Source organism: Podarcis raffonei, chromosome 6, assembly GCF_027172205.1.
Source record: "Podarcis raffonei isolate rPodRaf1 chromosome 6, rPodRaf1.pri, whole genome shotgun sequence".
Classification (NCBI taxonomy): domain Eukaryota; kingdom Metazoa; phylum Chordata; class Lepidosauria; order Squamata; family Lacertidae; genus Podarcis; species Podarcis raffonei.
The window spans coordinates 46,846,136-46,866,846 of NC_070607.1; the positions used below are offsets into that span (position 1 = coordinate 46,846,136).

Below are 20,711 nucleotides of genomic sequence, written 5' to 3' on the forward strand. Positions count from 1 at the left end.
TACCATCTCAGTTTTCATGAAGGGAAACATGTTTGGAAACCATCTCATTTCAAAGGATGCCTCTCATGCAGAAAGCTTTCCAAAGCCCAGTTCATGTTGCCTCAGCAGCAAGGGAATTGTACAGAGACTTGTGTGTTGTTTTAATTACAGTATATGGCTCCTTCCCACAGTAGCATTTTCCAGCTCCTGAGTGTGTGTGTGGCACATGTGGGAGAGAACCACATCATTCAGCAAACTCACATGGGTCCATTTTGCTGGTGTGATGTGGGGACCGATGATAAAAAGTAGGTCTCCACCCATCTCTGATAACATGAACTGGGTCTAATTTCTTCTCTCTGAAGAAGAAACCAAGTACTGTGGTTAGAACAATAGTTGCGTATGTTAACAGGAACATCCAGGGGGCTGTGAAGACTATAACACCAGTAACATACCAAGCAGAACTAAATCATGTATTCTAGGGAATACTGTTTTAGCTCAGGTTGCTAACGGTTTGCTGCTTGTGTTTTACAATGCAAGTGTTTTGCTATATTTTGTAGGCTGTGGAGCACACAGCCCCGTGCAGTAGTACTAATGTAACTTCTCCCAGCAACATATGGAAATAAAGGAGGGAAATGGGTTTGAGCCACAAGCTTAAATCCAAGCTTCTGTTCAATGTGTAGTATCCTCAGCATTGTGATGTGGCATTCTGTGTTGGGAAGAAGCACATAGATGGTTATAGCTATGGTTAACTTTTTTACCTGCTTCTTCAAGAATGCCAACGAAACTGGGATAGCCACTTTAGTGCTGCAGTACTGAAGGCCTTTGGGTGAATACTGAGTTTCTTATTTTAACACTTTTGGAATGCTTCCAGTGAAGATGAGGCATTCTCTGAAAACTGAAGTGATCCCTGTTGCCCTTCAGCCAAGATTGAAAATATGTTGGTTGAGAATTAATACACAATAATAAAATTTGTTTGTAGCATCTCTTGTGATGGCAGAAATGAAACTGATGTGTATTTATAAAACAAATGTGTGACTTAAAACATTTGGTTTGGAGTGGTCATATAAAAAGAGGATTTAATAGTAAGGACTCTACAGCATTAAGAGCAAGAGACAGTTTATTTTTCTCTGAAGTATTTAAGACAGCTGCTTCTTTGGTGCTGGAAAGGTTGTATTGATCTTGTCCTTTGTGTGTTTTAGCTACAGTGAAGAGAACTAAAACTATCCAGGAAAAGTTGAGCTATTCCATGTTCATATCCTCCAGTGTTTCTTGTCTTAGGAGAAGCTTTTCCGCATAGGAATAGCCAATCAGTTTTGTGGGGTTTTTTTAGAATTTTGAACAGAATTATTTGCTAAGATTCTTAGCTTAGCTTTGGTTTATTTTCTTTATAATTTGTGTTAGCCTACTGCACTAAATATTTTAGTTTAGCGTTGTGTAAATAATTTATTTTAAGCTGGCCTTCCATATATATTGGCTGAATTGCTGACATCTTATAAGCAAATTGGATATCTTTTAGAACTGTAGAAAAACTTGTATGAATTTAGCTGGTTTTAGCTACAGAATTTTGCACCTATCATGCATTTGTGAATGTCAAATTTAAATAAAAGCACTTTGTTTGGGGTGTAATTGGCATTTTATTTTCAAAATCAAATTTTATATTAAGGAAATGCTTTGCAGCATAAGCTGACAAGATGTTTATTGCTGTTCAAAGCTTGCAGCCGGCTCAGTTCAGAAATGTTAAAAATTGTGTGGCTTTCATTCCATTATGCACACAGTTGGACAGATTAATCTTTTCCTGTGCTAATAATTCTCCACATTGACACTCATCTCACCCAATTCACTTGTTCCATTAGTGCAAGGATTTACATTGGTGTAGTGGAACTTCTGCTCTTTTACCTGTGTGTGTGTACCCTGTACCTACCCCCTATCTGCTCTGGAGAGTTGGGGGAACCATGGGGATAAGTTTTAGGGGGCATACAGGGAAAGGAGAGAGGGAGAGGAAGAGAGTTAGGTTGCACAAGCAGAAATCCTCCTGCTGGTGGAACATGGTTGTAGCACTAGTTTGACTACAACCCAGAGACTTCATACCATTTTGGGATTGGACCCGAGCAGCATACTCCTGGGGTTCTTACCTGAATGCCAGGGATTGAACCTGGAACTTTTCTATATCCTAAGCATGTTCTGTCCCACTGAGCTGCAGCCTTTCACATACAATAGAAATCAGAATGACAAACCAACACAGTCGGTTTTGAAATTGTTCTGCATCTGGTCTTTATTTGGGGTACAATTAAAATCATGAAGACTTGCTGGTTCATCTTACTGCTAGGCTGAGATGCTGCTACAGAGATTGTATGCCTCCTTTGTCAACGTGGCAGATTTCAGAGGTGAGTTGAATGGCATGCTTTTGGTTCGGATACTCGAGCAAGGGTAAGAAGCTGAATGCTCAAGCAGTGGCGGCATGTGAGAGAGCACGCAGGTGCATGGTATTTCCTGAAACACTGGCTTGTACGGCTCTTGAGCTGATGGGATGGAATCGCCACTGCTATCTATGGTGATCTCACTGGCCGAGAAGCTGTCTTGTGGTTTTCGGATGCTATCAGACTCGGGACTGCAGGCTTCTGCTTTATTTCCAGGTTCAGCTTCCTTGTGAGCCAATGCGCGCTGGAAATACGATTCCGTTTTCAGCTGTTTCACCCAGGCTTTTGCACGTCGCTTCTGCTGGATTCCTTTCCTCCATTGAAGAAATAGCATACAAATGAATACCAGCATGTAACAAAATCCTAGACTTCCAAAGTAGATGGGCAGCAGACCTGCAGATAGTCAGAAGAGTAATGTGTACTATAATCTAGTCTTGTAAGACTAAAACACATGGCAAAGGCATATACTTAAAAAAACAACAACAAACACACTTCTAGTATGTAATATTACAAAAATGATTCCAAAATTCTGTTTTGATTGAAAGGTTTGTCCACATTTTACCTTGGGAAACGTGTGTATTTGTGTGCATGTTAGTGTTTAAACAGCTAGCTCACAACCCCACTCAGTATGGGCTGTTTTTTAATACACTTCCATCAAAATAGGGGCATAGCAGTCCATAGTTGGTTTCACTACGGTGCACCAACTTTTGGCCTCTGACATGGAATTTAGGCTTTTGGGGATCTAACTTTTTCAAGTTTGTGTGGTTTTGGAGAAAAGTGAAGGTGGTGTTTGCAGAGAGCTTTTGGAAATTCTGCGTAATTTTCCCCTAATTTTTATAGAGCTGATTCTGAGTTATGACAATCAAAGCTATGCAACCATGGGTTGTGATCCAAAAAGGGATAAAGAGGATTAGAATGACTATTGAACTTCTTCAGATGCTGCTACAACGGCTGAAGAAACAAATATGTCAATCATGACTACTTGGTTAAGCCTTCAACTGTGGAAACTGATAAACACATTAAAAGAAGTTATGAGTTCCTCCTTTTTTATCTACTTCCATTATAAGATAGCAGAATACTATGTTATCAAGTTTATAGTAGAATTAATGTCCAATAGTTTCCCAAGACATTTCACATTATCCTTATTGGATAATCTGTGAGGTCAAATTGTGATTAACAACAAAGCTGCATTCCTCCATCCTTTCTCCCTGCTCTGTTGTGAGCATGGGGGGGGGGGATATTTGGAGGTTGTACTGGATATGTATGGATCATATATATCTCAGTTAAGAAAATGGGGACCAAATGGTAGCAAGGTCATCCTGCCACCTGCTAAGGAAATGTGATGTTGTGTAGCCACCACAGGCCTTGCCAATTTTGTTGTTGTTGTTGTTGTTTAGTCATTTAGTCGTGTCTGACTCTTCGTGATCCCATGGACCAGAGCACGCCAGGCACTTCTGTCTTCCACTGCCTCCTTTAGTTTAGTTAAACTCATGCCGGTAGCCTCGAGAACACTATCCAATCATCTCGTCCTCTGTTGTCCCCTTCTCCTTGTGCCCTCCATCTTTCCCAACATCAGGGTCTTTTCCAGGGAGTCTTCTCTTCTCATGAGGTGACTAAAGTATTGGAGCCTCAGCTTCAGGATCTGTCCTTCCAGTGAGCACTCAGGGCTGATTTCCTTAAGAATGGATAGGTTTGATCTTCTTGCAGTCCATGGGACTCTCAAGAGTCTCCTCCAGCACCATAATTCAAAAGCATCAATTCTTCGGCGATCAGCCTTCTTTACGGTCCAGCACTCACTTCCATACATTACTACTGGGAAAACCATAGCTTTTACTATACGGACCTTTGTTGGCAAGGTGTTGTCTCTACTTTTTAAGATGCTTGCCAATTTATGGCCCTCCAAATGTTTTGGACTACAGCTCCCATCATCCCCAGCCAGCAGGGCCCATGGTCAGGGGTGATGAGAGTCTACAGCACCTAGAACGCACTATGTTTGCTATATCTCACCTACCAAATTCAGTCTTGTGGATTCTGCATGGAGGATGAAATGGGTCTGCTTCTCTGTCCCTGCCTCTAAGTGCTACACCATAATTCCAAAAGTTTTAACAGTTACTATTTAAAGGGGAGAGTTTCCACAGAGTTCAACAAGCATTGGCAAGCAGGTGCCAGAATGACATAACTCTGCTTTGTGATTCTGGAGTAGAAACTGGCATCATCGTTCTCTTCCTCATACACACACACACACACACACACACACACACACACACACCCTAATGCGCCAGATACAGCTGTAGCCAACCAGTCTGCCCATGAACATGCCCTAGAGCAATGCCATGCACACAACTGCTGCTTGTACCACCTGCAGAAGAAAAAGTTAAGCTTGCTTAATGCGTTAGAAACTAGACTTACCACTGGAGATAATCATTATTGATCCACAAACACTCGGGAATGTGTAAAAACTGTCTTCACAATGTTAGGCTATTTGTTTTTCCAATTCTATGGAAGGAAGGAAAAACGAACTAAGAGAGTATATGGATGAAGTGATTGGTGTCGTTGGAATAGAACTGCAAAGAGCTGAACACTCCAAAGCCTTATCATGAGACAATGGCAGCTAGGATACCATTCTGCGGGGGCCTCAAAACACAGGACAGCCAGGCAGACAAGCAGGAGAAAAGGAGGATGACCTCCTCCTCAGGTGGAGAAGGCCTTCCTTCCCATCCTGGGCTTCCCTTTGCAGGCTCTCGGCCACAGTCTGCTCCAGCCTGGCTTTCTTCCTCCTCTTCTACCTGCTTACTCATAAGGACGTGCCCCTAGGATTAGATTCTGGATTTTGTTTATTATTGGTACTAGCAGTCAGGGCTGTACCCCATATTAGTCCTACTCAGAAGTATTTCAATTGAAATAGATGGGCCCTAGTGGGTTTGAGTAGGACTTGGTTAGATAATCATCCTAGTTTAGATCCTTGGTTAAATAATCGTCATTGTTATCCTTTGTAATTGTAATACAATTGTAATTGTTTTTTCTTACTATTTTTGGAACCTATATCTTTAGTTTTCTATTGTTTTTTCATCTTCAAATACGCCACATCAATAGATTCTGGCTGTAAAACTGTTTATAAATCTGTTAATGTCATCATCAGTAATATTTCTCTTCCTTCCCTCTTCATCATTTTGGGCCAGCGGTAGTTGATGGGAACCCTGAGCAACCTCCAAGAGAGCAGTACTACAATAGCATGAGACTTCTGCCAAACCTAAAGGGCTGGCAGGAGGAAGTGGGGAGCAGGCATGCCCTATGGTGGCAAGGTTTTGGGAACAGATGATGGATGGCATCAATAAAATTGTACGTGTCACCAGAACCCCCGAGCTGGCTTCACTGAATTTGTATTTGAAAGAAAACCAGGACCTTAACAAACCCTTAATCCATGGAACATATCATCACCAAATTTTGGAAGGACCTTCATGCTGCCACCATAGCAACTTCAAACAAGAGAGTGTGGTAGATAGCTGTCTTTGTGAAAAAAATTGTGAAAAAATTAGCACAAAAACCAAAATTAGCAAAAGGAATAAAAGGAATAATGGTGAAACTTTATCACATGCACAAATATTCCAGAAAATTAAAGACCACCCCAAAGGCAATATGACCACTTGTGGATAGTGTAATAATCCTCTGTATTTTGTTACCTGTCATAAAGCAATATACTGCCTCTGTAAGGGGAATTCCAGCATCACATTGGGGTCTCCAAAATGGAAATTGAGGCGGTTTTGTGGGTGGGAATTTAGGGGAGGGCCAAGGTCTGGGGGTCTGCCTGAAGATGCCCAGTGGCAACAGTAGCCCTGGGACAGAGAATCCTTGGTTCAGTTGAAAGCGTGGGCAACTGCCACCTTCAGCTCAGTTTCAAAGTGCAGTTAACTGCCATCTTCAGTCCAACTGAATGCACAAACAACTGTCTTCTGCACTTTCCACTGAGCTGAAGAAAAGTGTGCCCTACTTAATGGGCGAGGTTTTTGATTTGATTGATTTGATTTTCACTGTTTTGAATTTTAAATCTACCTCAAAGGAGGAGGATAGGCAAGGCTTGGCTGGCTGCACAAAGTGTCTGCCCTGGAATAAAGCAGCTTCTTGTGTGCCTGACCACTCCATATAAATGGCCTCCTTCAACCTGGTGCCCTCCAGTTGTTGCTGAACTACAAGTAACATTGGCTCCCATCCAGCAAGTGAATTAGACTGGAAAGACAATCAAGGAGCGTCTTAAAAAACTTGTCAGGTGGGCGTGGGGCATCCATCTTCAGGATGGTTCCCCTCTCTGCCCTGACTTTGCCTGTGGAAATAGGAGAAACAGCTCCTCGTTATGCAACACAGGAGGAATAAGACAGTTGCCTGCACTTCCAACTGAACTGAAGATGGCAGTTGCTCACACTTTCAAGTGAACTGAAGATTCTCTCCCAGGCCTGCTGTCGCTACTGGATATCTTAAGGCAGCCCTCGAGGCCTTGGCTCACCCCTTAATTCCTAGTCCCAGGAGGGCAAGGCAGCTGGATCTAGGGTACCCTTATAGTTCCCCATGACACCCCCAATCTCCCATCTCCCTGGGACAGTGAAAGAAATAAGGCAGGTTGTGAATGTGTCCTTGCCTCATAGCATCTCCTGAGGTGTGGTTAGGACAGGGCTGGATTTAGGTTTGATGAGGCTGTAAGGTACTGAAGGTAATGAGGCCCTTTATATGTCCAGCTGTCCTTTGTCAACAACAAATTGTTGCTGTTTATTGTGTTGAATATGTGGTAATTTATGGACCTAATAGGTATCTGAAGCCATTTGCACATGTTGCCATGCAACCAGTCCATGCAGAATGTAGGCACCCTATATATAGAAATAAGCAAACCAGTGATATTTTGGTGAGCAGGCGGGGCTCATTACTTACATCATAGGAGCCTACACAACACAAAACACTGTTGCTGCATGTAGGTTTTATTTTTTTATCTTATATATTGGAAATGTACATCCAGCGGTTTTTTCCTTTAAATCTTTTGGGGGGCCCCAAGAGAGTGGGGCCCTAAGCTATAGCTTGTTTAGCTTATACGTAAATCTGGCGCGTATAGACCATCCCGTGCTCTACACCTTTGCCGTGGAGAAAGGATTTAGCCGTCGGAGCCGGTCTGGGGGAGCTTCCTCCGTACCAAAACTGCACAGGATCGACCTGTAGCTGTAGCAGCAGCAGCACCCTCAGAGATTAGGGGGCTTCCTGTACCCTCCTTCCCCGCGTCCGCCGCCGCCCATTCAAAAGGAGTCGCTGCAGCTCGCCCTCCCGCCGCCTGTTGTTTCTTCCTCCGCCGGAACTTTTGTGCCGGGCCGCGGCGGCGAGGAGGGCGGTGTTCCGCGTTGCTCTCCGCGGATGTGGGCCGACAGGAGCGGGATGGCGGCGGGGCACCTGCAGCAGCTGTGGTGGGGGGCGGCGGGGCTGGGGCTGTCCCGAGGGGCGCTGGTGGGGCGCTTCGCCGCCCTGCGGCCTCTGGGCCTGCTGCTGCCCCCGCAGCCTCGACTTCTGGCGGTCTCGGTTCGCGGGGCGGCGGGCGGCGGAGGCCTGGAGGCGAACCCCTTCTTCGCCAAGTACCAAGGCAAGATCCAGGAGCTCCGCAGGTAACAGAGGAGGCAGAGATGTCCCGGGCAGAGGATCGGGGAACATGATGGGCCCGACTCCCTCCTGAGTTACTATTATTTTGAGGGGGGGTGGGAAGAAGCGGGGATCTGATAGCAACCTCCAAGTCCCAAACTGAGCAAGGGTGCCCTTCCCCCCGCTTTGCTTAGGAAAGCTCTTTGTGTATGGCAAGGGCAGTGCCTTTTTCCCCCCTTAAAAAATACGCTTAGGGGTACTCTCATTTTGACTCAAGAAAATCACCATTTTGTAGTTCAAATCGGAGGAAATAAAGGCAATAAATGGAGAAAAGTACAAAGATTCACAAAATGTTTAGCGGCATCCCCCTCCCCCAGAAAAAAGCACTAGGCAAGGGTATGTATGTAACCCTGGGCACACTTGTAACTCCATTGGACTCGCAGTGGGACTTGCTTCAGGATCAGGCTCTTACCCGCCTCTCCTGTATTTTAAAAACTTTGCTTTGCCACACCTCCTCATATGGTTGTTTACTCTCCGCCCTAACCTTGTGTGGATTCAAGGTCCCCTGATTTAGGAGCTGCTATCAATCAGAAAGAGTTGCTGCTTGTAGTTTTGCTCTTGCAAGACTTAGCCCTGCGCTTATGGGTTGCTGCTCTCCTGCCATCCTTTTGTTTTACTCGCGGGGATTGAAAGGAAAGCTAAACGGATATGTTTTTGGCCCACCCTGAGCTGCTTGGGATCGGGCGGGAATGAGCTGGAAATGAAACACCCGCGAGTGCCTGGCAGCTATATAATCAGTTCGAACTTTGATTCAGATCCAATCCAGAAATTTTTGAATCCCGACTGGATCAAAGGAGCGAAGTGAAAAAGCAGCCGGTGGGAGATTCGAAGCAAGCAGAGTTTGTCAGACTGATGGAGGAAAAGGCAAGGCCAATATCCAAACTCCATTTGTCAGATATTTTATTTATTCCTGACTTCTGTTTACATGTGTGTGAATGTGTGTAGCTGTGCACAGATGGGTTCCTGTCTTGTTTATTTTATGCTAAATGCTTTTCAAACAAATTGATGAAAGCCTTTGTGATGTTTGCTAGATTTTGCATTCCAGTTAGCTTAACAAAACGTGTTTGTTTCGGTATACACACACATTTTACATGACCACACAGAAAATGTAACTAGTGCAGGTTGGCCACTTCTTTCCTGTATATCTGAATCTGCATATGTTGGCATATCAATAAAACACTGTTTCTGAAGTAAAAAAGTAGGTATTCAATGTTGTCAGATGATTTTTATACGTTGTAAAAGCCACCAACAGTTTTTGTAAATGCTTGTGTTAAAATGATTAGCAATTGGCGGGACGGGGTGGGGGGAACCCGATATCTCCTTAATTTGGTGCTTAAAAAAATATACTTTGATAATATAATCCAGTGCATGTCTACTTAGAGGTAAGCCCCATTAAGTTGAATGAGACAGTCTTAGGTGGGTGTGTATAGGGTTGCCCTGTAAAAGTTTTTAAAAGGACTTTATTATCCAATAAACTGACATTGCTGCCCAGTTGTTTCTGTAACAATGTATATTTTTATCAGAAAAACTCTCAATAATATAAAAAAAGGTTTTCCCTATAAAGGATTGGAAGTTTTCTTATTTCAGCATCCCCCCCCCCTCCAAATCTGCAATTTCACATTATATCATCAGGAAATCTGTGTTCTACGCTACCATTAATTGCAATGTTTTCCACACAATGCCTTGGCCTATGTATTATTTTTAACTATCTGGGTATGTGTGTATGTGTCTAGATTGCTCTCCTTCCTGGATAAATAGCTTTAACAATTTTTTCTTTAATAAGGTTATGATGGCATGAAGGGTATCTATTTAAAATAAGTATTTTTATGTTTAATCTTAGTTCAAAGAATCACTTCATGGGTTCACAAAAAATAAGGTAAGCTGGTATTTTTGTAAAGTAGCCTTTCTTTTCTTATTTATCTTACTTGGGATTATGTATGAAGGACTTGACTTTCAGTTCATGTTCAGCCTTTGGCTTATGTGTGACTGTCAGCAAAGTTCTCCTTCTGAGGATGCAGACAGGCAGCTGTTTTTTTAATGAGATCTTCTACATAAAGTCTTGTGAGGAACCAGCAGAGTCTAGTTCTGCGACCACCAGCCAGTTGCCTTCAATCTATTTGGACTACAGCTTCTTGTGCTGGCTGGTGCTGATGGGAGTTGTCATCCAAAACAGCCAGAGGGCACCAGGCTGGCAGAAGCTGTGTTTGATTGCCTCTCATGAGCTGTCAGATTTTGTGCTCTGTTTCCTGCCTCCCCCCCCACCTTCTCCCCTGCCAGCCCATTAGGTTTCACAGAAGTCTTATTATTACTATTATACCTTCTTATTGGGCATTGCTGCATTTTTGTCTTTCACAATGGATTTGTCCATGTTTGTATGTGCAATAATTCAGACTTTTTGTTTCTTTTCCTCATATATGTTTCAGTTTATGTCGTTAACTGTTGTCATTTGTTGCAGACACTTGATTCTATCCTTAATGTGGAGATGATGAAACGGAAGAAGCCCGACGAAATAAAACAGGTGACCCAAACTGAAGTGGTAGAAACATTTTACATTTAGCTTTTGTTAATCTTTTATCTCAACAGAAAGTATTTCTTCATGTTAACTTGTGAAAGTAGATATGTAGCTATAGATATATATCCAGCGGCTCATAAGACACTCTGGGCCATTTCACACATGCCTGTTTCTTATATGGAGACACCAGCTGTGAATAAAAATAGGAGACTGCTATCAGGTGTGAAATACAGGGAAGTGTCTGTTATGGATCAGGCAGCTGCTATTCACTACACTTCACTCATGGTTGTTATGCAAAGAGATAATTTCCTTGTGAGAACAGTAATGGGCAGAAGTCTGTTCCCATATATTGCTTGCCTGTTCACTGAGATCTTCATCAGATGCTGTTTGGATGCCCCCTTCTTTCTTGGTGTAGTGTGGTGGGTCCCTACCAAGGATAGGGTCTTTTTTGTAGTGGTAGCCCACTTTTAGAATACTCTCTGGAAGAAGGGTCACTTAGTACCCACCTTGGTGTATTTTTAATATCAGATGGAGTCTTTTTGTTTTCCCCGGGTCCTTTTAAACATCAGCTGATGCTTATTTATTTAAATAGAATAAAACCACCACACACACACCCCGCCCGTTCTGATGGCTGGATTGTATCCAGCTAAGTTCTACTCAGTTAAGCCGATTAAAATTAATGTACCTAAGTTTGTCATTCCCATTAATTTCAATAAGTATGTTCAAAGTATGACTACCAGTGGGTATAACCCAGAGAAAACAAGCAAGAAGAAAGGGAGTGTGCGTGGGGGAAGGAGATAAGATGCATACACACTGATTGATGACATTTTCAGATATTCCAGAGGGTATCTTGTCAACCTAAAGATTTTTGTTGTTGTTGTTTTATACTTCTGCATGCTATTTTATTATTATTTCTTTTATGGTGTCCATATGTTTGAATTGTTAGCTGCCCTGAAAGCCCTGCTGGTGGGTAGGATAGACATCCGTGAATGGCTAACTCCCCATTCAGAAGCTTGATCCAGCCTCCCCCCATCAATTTTTTCCTATGCCCCTAGACTCAATGGAATTATTTGATGGCAGTAAAAATTAAAAACATCAGATACTGTGCTGGGATGGTTGTAGCCCAGCACCCTGTTGAGGATTCAACTTAGCCCCTCCTAGAGCATCTGATCAGTCAGTGATGAGCAGAGAGTGGGCCATAATTTCCACTCCTCAGCACATTACCTGAGGAGAGGGAGGCTATGTGTGGGCATGCAAAAATATGTGCAATAGTGTTGGGTGGCTGCACCCACCCCTAGCATGTGACCCCAGATGCTTGGCCTAAGGTAAATGTGGCTGGGGGGGGGAGGTTAGCCACTTAGGCAGTAAATAAATAAAATAATTTGTGCAGTGATCCTCTGTTTATTCCAAGCAGATCGAATCCATCAGGGCTGAAAAATGCAACAGTCAAGGCCAAGCTTCCATTAGTATTGACTAATCATATAAGTAGTAATGTGAATATAGGATTATTGCATTTGGGTGGTTTTCAACAAAGGCTGCAATTCTAAACCTACTTGCTTGTGAGTAAATTCTGTTGCATTCAGTAGGACTTACTTTTGTGTAGACATGGTTAGGATTGTAGTGTTAGACATCCCCAGGGTAGACCGATTGAAATTCATGGTAAATAACATAAGTTCATTGATTTCAGTGGGTCCACACCAAGTATGACTTAGTTAGCAATCACTAAGTCATCTTAGGTGATGGTCTATGAAGTTAATGTACTTCTTTCTTCCTTCCTTCCTTCCTTCCTTCCTTTTCTTTCAGATATGGAAGCAGTATTATTCTGGAGAAGACACAGTTTATGCAGTTATTCCTGTAAGTACAGTCAATACACAACAGTGTGAGCGCTGTCGAGTTCAGGGCACACAGGTCTGCTAAGCAGGATATATTTTGCTCTTAGCAGTTACAGTTAAGTTAGTAAGTTTATTGTGCTAGCTGAAGGCCATGACAAACCATACAAACACTATAAAAATATAGAACAAATCCTCTGCTTAAACCAACAGAACCGTGCAATGGAAGCGAGACTATAAATGGGAAGCCACCATGAAATACAGTGTATTTCAAATTACCGTATTTTTCGCTCTATAGGACGCACTTTTTCCCCTTCAAAAATGAAGGGGAAATGTGTGTGCATCCTATGGAGCGAAGACGCCATAGCCCTGCGACCCTCTCCCGGCTGGAGAGGTAAAGCGGGGCTATGGCAGGAGCCTCCATAGGCGCGCGTCACCTCTCCAGCCGGGAGAGCGCGCGCGGGGCTAAAGAAGCCCCCCGTGACCCTCTCCCAGGTGACGCGCGCCTATGGCAGGAGCCTCCATAGGCGCGTGTCACCTCTCCAGCCGGGAGAGCGCGTGCGGGGCTAAAGAAGCCCCCCGCGACCCTCTCCCAGGTGACACGCGCCTATGGCAAGAGCCTCCATAGGCGCGCGTCACCTCTCCAGCCGGGAGAGCATGCGCGGGGCTAAAGAAGCCATAGCTTGGGACCCTCTCCCAGCTGGAGAAGTGACGCGTGACTATGGCAGCAGCCTCTCTGCTGCGCCTTTCCGCTGCTCCCTGACCTGCTCTTTGGGGCTGGTGGTGGGCTTCCCCCCGCCAGCCCCAAAGAGCAGGTCGAAAGGAACCTGAAGCCTTGAGAGCGAGAGGGGTCGGTGCGCACCGACCCCTCTCGCTCTCCAGGCTTCCAAGGTAGCCGCCTGAACGCACCTTAAACGCACCTTGTTTTAGAGCGGGAAAACAAGAGGGGGGAAATTCTCCCACTCTCTGCGCAGCACCTCCTGCCGCTTCACTGAAGGGGCGCTGGGCAGAGAGTGGAAGAATTTTTTTCCCTTGTTCTCCCCCCTCTAAAACAAGGTGCGTCCTATTGTCCGGTGCGTCCTATGGTGCGAAAAATACTTATATATCCTAATCTTCCTTGCAATTTACTGCTCTTTTGTCGAAATCCTTCTTTTTTGCTGCCAGTGCAAAAAGGGCCACTTTATGAGTCACTGAGGTGTTTTGAGTTATTCAGCAGCCACAGAACCCTCTCCTCCAAGAAGGGACTGATTTCTTGAAGAAATGGGATTAAAACTGTGTCTCTTAGGTTCTGTGTATAATAGGCAATGTAACAAATAATGAAGAATGTTTTCTACTTGCGGTTGCCCACATATACAGAGTCCATCTGCATATGGAATCTTCTTATAAAGTCCCTAGATATTGTAAGTGGCAATTAGACAAGAACACTCAGGCACCTCCGATGGATTGATCTAAACCTGCAGCAAAATTGAATATTCTTAGTACTGACTAGAAGGTGTTGGAATTCTTCAAAAAGTATGGCATTGTATTATTATTTTTGCTGAATTTTCACACACATGAAAATCAGTCTTGTTGATTTTATAGGCCTTCGGAAGTTAAAAGGAGGTGTTTTAATGTTGATATGTACTGTGGTTTACTGTCATTTTTAATATTTGATTTTTTGAGTTAACCATTCTTAATGCTTTGTTATTTTGCAAACCACTGCAAGCAGTTGGAATGATGGGATGTAAATAAATGTTTTAAATAAACAAAAGCAAACCCCAAACCCCTAAGCTTTCTTTACTAGCACTGAGAGTTAGTTAAATATCCTCCCCCCCTTCTTTCTACAGGGAAAGACTTTTGATCTGATATGGAAACGAGTTCAGGACTGCCCATCCGTAAGTATAGGGCATGTGTCTTGATTGATTTCTTTTGAAATTAAGCTTTTTATCAAGGTTATCATGCTTCCTACCCACCTTGATTTATTGTGGCTGCAAAATTTTATTCTTGAAGCTTCTATGTTTCTGATTTCATCCTGAGCTGGGATTTGTTAACCGCCCAGAGATCTTACGATGAAGGGCAGTGTATATATCCAATAAAGAAAGATAAAGAAATTAATTAAATTTAATTAACCTATTTGATTTCCCCACCAGTTTCTATATCCACTGCCAAGGAAGGAGGGCTATGAATTTTTTGTGGGACATTGGTCAGGACCAGAACTCCACTTCACTTCTCTGATAAACGTTCAGGTAGGTGAACTTTGGCAAAACTGATTGCCAGAAGTAGACTTGGAAGTAGAAACTGTGTTTTTTAAATTACATTTGCTCCTGTGTAAAACATTCCATAAAACACATGGCAATTCCTTGTTTCACATGGACACTGTTAATGCAGTATTACTTGAGCTGTGGGATTTCAAGGGGTGCCTTTTCTGTTATGAGGCTTTCAGAAGATTCCTCTAAAATGGAGGCTAAGGCAGATATTTGCAGATATGGTTGTTCATTTGTCCTTACTGTTAGCGTTATAAAAGTGTCTAACCACTTCAGAGCAAGACAAGATACTCAGCCACGTTTCAAAGTCAGTTTCGTGCTTTGCTTGTTCTAAACTGTTCATCAAAGATTCTGGGTTTGGATGAAACAGGAATCCCTAGTTAACTGAATACTTACCTGGTTTGGTTTGCTCCGGTTGTGAAGGGCTTGCCATGCACGGCCATAAGGTTCATTCTTATCTCAGTTTATTAAGCTGAGATATCATTGTTCAAAGTCTCTCGGTACAGAGGTGTGTACAGTACAGACATGGGAAGTTAAACAGTTGTTGGAGCTAACTGTGTCCTGTATTAAAATACTTCCTTGTCTTTTCTTGTTGAAAGTTCATTCGGCTTCTTTTAGAGAAATTCAACATCCCATCACAACTTTCTCCTGTTTTCTTTGTTTAAGTTTCCCTATTCTTTGCATGCCCATGTGTCTTTTCTGTGCTCTGACTTTGTAGTCCAGAATTCAGGGAGTCCTTTAATTCAAGGGACTGCCTATGAAGAGTAAGGTTGCCCACATACTGTGCTAACATTTCAAGCTACCTTTTAAATTTAACATGGTGAGAAGGACACAGTTAGGGCCCAGAATGCAAAAGTCCTATGGCATGTCCTGGTTGGATCTCCCCCCCCCCCCCTTTTCTCTGGATGGCAGCTATCCTCTGTTTTAAGAGAAACTGTTTTTAACTTTGGAAGATTGAGAGTTGGAATATTTGTGTTCCTACTGGTTGAACAAGGGTTTTGAGAGGCTGACAAGCAAGGATATCTTCATAGATGTTAACACATTGGTCTCACTAAAATAATTGTGAGAAAACCTTGCTTGGAAAAATAAAGTAGTTCAGAGTTTTTCAACTTTAGGCTTCTATAAGACCCATTCTAAAATAGTTTCATATTGTTATTGAGCAGAGGTTTCCAAACTTTTCATGTTGGTGACACTTTTTAGACATGCATCATTTCGTGATTCAGTTTCACTAGCAAACCGGAGGTTAAATTAACCCCTTTCCAGCCCTGGGTGGAGCACGTGCAGGATTCGCATGACACACCTACACATTGCAGCTGCCACACTAAGGTGTCACGACGTGTGACACTAACATGGAAAGCAGAGGCTTCAGATTCCTAAATATCAGCATATTTTTCACATGCAAACCTAGAATGTTTATTAGGACTATTAATGTTTTGATTTCCTATATCTGGTGGGTGACTTTTTGGGCCTGGAAGGTTTAAGATGCATTGAATTAAGTTTTGAAATGATTAGCTCATTATTGAAAGTTCTGGCTTCTGATCTTTTGCTTGAAGGACCACATTGCATATACTTGCATATAATATATTTTTTATTTCCTTTAGTCTCGAGGGGAATCTGCACCCACCCAGTTGGTCCTGTATCATTATCCTGAGCTACAAGAGGAAAAGGGCATTGTACTGATGACAGGTGAAATGGATCCTAGATTTTTGGTAAGCATCTTGGTTCTCACGGCCAGATGAAGAACTTGGAACTCCCAGCTCTGTTTCTGCCAAAGGCTTTAAAATGTAAATCAGATCAGAGCATAGATAAGACACCAGGTTGCTAGCACAGGTTCATTCCCACTGTCATAAGCTATAGTTTATAGCAGGCATGGCCAAACTTGGCCCTCCAGTTGTTTTTGGACTACAACTCCCATCATCCCTAGCTAACAGGACCAGTGGTCAGGGATGATGGTAATTGTAGTCCCAAAACAGCTGGAGGGCCAGGTTTGGCCATGCCTGGTTTATAGTGTCCAGAACACAAGCAGCATGTTGTTCCCTTCTTTTTACATTCTTGTTGGGTTTTGTTTTTGCAGCTGAGTCTCCTCGAACCGTTCTCTTTTACATCTTTGTTTTTCAATGCACTGGGAGTTATTTGGATTTGATTTTTGACATGAATGAGCATTCAATCTTGAAATTCCTGCTCTCCTTCAATTGTGAGGTGGTGTAATGTTGGGGGAGAGCAGTATCACGGTGGTGTGACATTCAGTTTCATAACCAGTGTTGCCGTGGGGCCAGGAACCTGATTGACTCTGCACCACAAGCACTGGGCTTTTACATTGCAGCTGGATTAGCCATCCCTATGACACAGAACAGGATAGTCACAAAACATGGATCCACAGTCCATTCCCGGACTTGGGTCAGCTGGTGAAAGCACGGTGGTCTTTGGACTGAAGAAGGGCTGTCACTGACCTGACAACTTTAATTGTGTGTCTTTCTGTTTTACATCTTACAGACTGTCACAGAAGCCCAGTGCCTAGCCAGCCAAGTGCAGCTTTTTTATGCCACGGACCGTGAAGAGACCTACCGTTTAGTGGAAGAGTTTAACCACCGGCCAAATGAGTTTAAGTACATGTCTGTAATAGGTGAGCTTGAACAGAGCAGGCTGGGGGAAGAACTCAGGCCTCAGCAAGACCCACCATCGTCCACTGCTTGAGTGGTGGGAGAAGCCTTGAAGAGACATGACGGGTATCGGAAGCGCTCTTGCCTTGAGTTCTGGAGCTGCTGCTTCCGACTGAAATAATCTTGATGAGAAAGGGGTGACATTGGCATCTGATGGGGAGAAGAATATCTTACCAAGTGACCTATACATCTGGGAGCATGGAGGTACTTGCACAGCCTTTGTTTCTGGCTGGTAGGAGCAAGAAGGAAAGCATAACCTTGATATCCACTTGATGGTGTTTGGCATTTGCTTTCCCCCCCACCCAAAAAACGCACACAGACCAGCAAATTTCAGCATTTATGAAGGTTTATTTAAATTTCTTCATTCAGCAAGGGAACGTAATTGGACGGGGGGAGGGGGGGGAGCTAGGAGACACTACTGTAGATGGATGCGGTAAGTTTCCTGACAAAAAATACCATTATTTACATCATAATGTGCTACGTTCTTAGACAAAATATATATTTTTATTATTTACACTAAAACACCCTTGACATACAGGAAACTACAGCCCAAGCAAAAAGGACAATTCCCAGCCCCAGAGACCTTAAAAATCTGACAGTAGGAAGTGAATAAGCACAAAATGGAAATTTGTTTAGGGCGACCAAATTTTGCAGTCATCTGGTACTTAAAACCAAAAAACATTTTTTTTAAAAAAATAAATGAATAAATAAATTTCATCTGAGGCTGTCCTCCATGAAAGATGGTTGAATGTTTTCCATGATGCTGCTGGCAATTCTTAGTACTGGAAAGGTGTTGAGTCAATTTCACCAACACTGACAAGAGCTGAGGAAATGCCCTGTTGCCTTCATCCTCTAAAAGCGCCTTTATGAGATAGAACTACATATTTTTAGAAATGAGAAGGATCTTAAGCTATTCCTAGCCCCATAGATGTTGAGGAACTGGGCCATGCGCAATTTTACTCGTCATTCATCTGTGAAGTGGAGATAATGCTTTGTTATCTTGTGTTTCCCCTCTTTCTTGCCGCTTTTCTGTAACGGGTTCAGAACCTTATTTGGCCCAGATGTTTGTTGCTGAACCTGATGGATGGGGTGAGAAGGGGGACGAGTGGCAGGTTCAGGAAAGCCCAGGTGCAGATGCATCTGGTCTTGCAAGCGCTAGGCATGACTCTCAACCCACAGAATTGTATCCATCTCTGGGTTGCATCCAACACTACTGTTCCGCTTACACAATGTAGCTTTCCGATGCTCTCCTCTCTCTTGCAACCCCACATCCTCAAAATCTCCTGAGGGTTGTAGGATCCTCAGGAGCAGATTTGGGAGGCAGGGGCAAGGGCACACAGAGAAGAGAAGAAGAGAAGGTCATGTTTCAGAAGTAGACCTCCCATATGCACATCATTTGATGCATCCCTAAGTCATGGCATGAGTAGGACAACTTCTCCTTCCCCTGCTCCAGTGGGTTGGGGGAACCTTCAATAGCATTTCTTTTGGGGAAGGGGGAAAATTCTGCTCATACCATGACTTAGCTGCATACCCTCCATAGACAGCAGGAAAGAAGGAAGGAAGGCATAAGACATATCTGTGAGCCTAATTAGCTCACAGGCTGGGATCAGAAATGAGCATCTGTCAGTCCCTTCAATCTACAGTAAAGGGGCAGTGGCAACTAGTAGCCTCACTGTGGTCAAATAAGGGGAGCAAGGAGAGAACTTGCAATTTTGAGAATATTTTTGAAGTTGCAAATTTGAATCTTTCTATTTTGTGCCTCAGCCTGTCTTCTCTGTTCTGTGATGTGCTGCCTGCTGAGAAAACCCCAGTGTTCCCCCCCCCCTTAGTTGAAATGATTCAAGACCTGCAGCTTTGCATATCATGGGCTAATTTGCATATTGTTGAATACTCCGTTATTTGAAAACCAAAGCTTTGCAATACCTTGGAAAACAGGTGAAATGGGGCAAGAAAGAAAGGGAGAGAAGCAGGATTGCTACCTGATTCCAAGAAATTGCTTGATTAATCATGTGTGTTGATTGAATGAATCTGTATACCTTTGCATATGAATAAAAACAATATTCTGAAAAAGCATACTACTTTTTTTTTAGATTATATGCACATGTTACACTAGGCACCTGTTGGGAACATTTGTTCAGAGGACTAAACTTCTTGTGCCTCTTCTGTTATGGGATCTGCCACTGGTAATTTTTTCTAAGTACTTGTATTGAAAACAATTCATCTTAAAAAATAATAGTAGTCTGTTCCCAAATAATGAGGATACCTTTTTGGTCAATGAAAAGGGATTAATCTAACTGAGGCCACATCTATACCACACGTTTTAAAGCACTATTATACCACTTTTTACAGCCATAACTTTCCTCAAAGACCCTGGGAACTTTTGCACTGCAGGTTCTTAGGGGACCCCTTTCCTTTCACAGAACTACAGTTCCCAAAGCGGTTTAACAATGAGTCCTGTTTCCCAGAGAACTCAGAATTGTAGCTCCTTGAAGAGAATACGTGTCTCTTAACAGCTCCAACTCCCAGCACCCTTAATAAATGACAGTTCCCAGGATTCTTTGGGGAAAAGCTATGACTCTTAAAAAAGTTAAGAACTTAATTCGTTCTGGAGGTCTTTTCTTAACCTGAAACTTCTTAACCTGAGGTACCACTTTAGCTAATGGGGCCTCCCGCTGCCTCTGTGCCGCCACTGCCGCACGATTTCTGTTCTCATCCTGAAGCAAAGTTCTTAACCCGAGGCACTATTTCTGGGTTAGCAGAGTCTGTAACCTGAAGCATCTGTAACCCGAGGTATACTGTAATAGTGTTTTAAGTGTATGATGGGCCTGCCAACCTAGAGACAAGATCTTAAGAGTAGTGCTGCATGTGGCCCTCAGCTTAATTAAATGTCACCCTTCAGTTCTTACCAGTGATGAGGAGAGAGTGAGAGAGGAAGCAGGGTGTGGTCCTACCCACCTTTAGCAGTAGCCTTGCCCACCGCTGGTGTGTGGGCCTCATCTGATTACCCTCAAGGGAAGGAGGCTCATGACAGATCCTTCAGCCACAGAGGGGCAATTAGTCAGAGGGGAAGCCTTGTTTCCAAACTTTCACTTGTGCACACTCCCACAAATATTAAGGTTGGAACTTAATCTGGAGTGTTACGAACCAAATTCTCTGCCATATGTTTACCTATAGAATTCAAGTCTCAAAAGTTACCCTCTGAAGCAATGTTGTGCCGGCTTAGATGAGGGAAGGTGAGGTGCTGCTGTGCATAGACCGGAATGTTTCATTCATTACTCCTGGCTTTGGCTCCTCCAGGGGAGGAAGCATGTTAGATCTTACACATTAGGCTGTCCCCATTCCTCCTCCTCAGTCCTGTTGCTCCGCTTGTCGCCATGGGAACAGTGAATCACTGTGACCTGGAG

General features: G+C 43.3%; 2 protein-coding genes across 4 annotated transcripts; one reads left to right on the forward strand and one right to left on the reverse strand.

Annotated features, from left to right (window-relative positions):
* Window positions 1-2,225: 2,225 nt before the first annotated feature.
* TEX38 (testis expressed 38) lies at window positions 2,226-6,433 on the reverse strand. Of its 3 annotated transcripts, XM_053392552.1 has the most exons (3): window positions 6,077-6,433; window positions 4,408-4,476; window positions 2,226-2,789 (listed from the first exon to the last, which is right to left on the reverse strand). In XM_053392552.1, exons 1-3 carry the CDS (start codon window positions 6,081-6,083, stop codon window positions 2,302-2,304), a joined length of 564 nt encoding a protein of 187 aa, XP_053248527.1. In that variant the 5' UTR covers window positions 6,084-6,433; the 3' UTR covers window positions 2,226-2,301. The 3 variants fall into 3 exon arrangements, with proteins under 3 accessions (XP_053248527.1, XP_053248529.1, XP_053248528.1); XM_053392554.1 differs by lacking the exon at window positions 4,408-4,476 and having other exon boundaries at window positions 6,077-6,430; XM_053392553.1 differs by lacking the exons at window positions 4,408-4,476; window positions 6,077-6,433 and adding an exon at window positions 4,806-4,955.
* Window positions 6,434-7,615: 1,182 nt separating this feature from the next.
* ATPAF1 (ATP synthase mitochondrial F1 complex assembly factor 1) lies at window positions 7,616-19,377 on the forward strand. Its single transcript, XM_053392556.1, has 9 exons — window positions 7,616-8,029; window positions 8,819-8,927; window positions 9,904-9,939; window positions 10,519-10,581; window positions 12,379-12,429; window positions 14,231-14,278; window positions 14,534-14,629; window positions 16,249-16,356; window positions 17,141-19,377. The coding sequence occupies exons 1-9, from the start codon at window positions 7,785-7,787 to the stop codon at window positions 17,339-17,341; spliced, it is 957 nt and encodes a 318-aa protein (XP_053248531.1). The 5' UTR covers window positions 7,616-7,784; the 3' UTR covers window positions 17,342-19,377.
* Window positions 19,378-20,711: the final 1,334 nt, after the last annotated feature.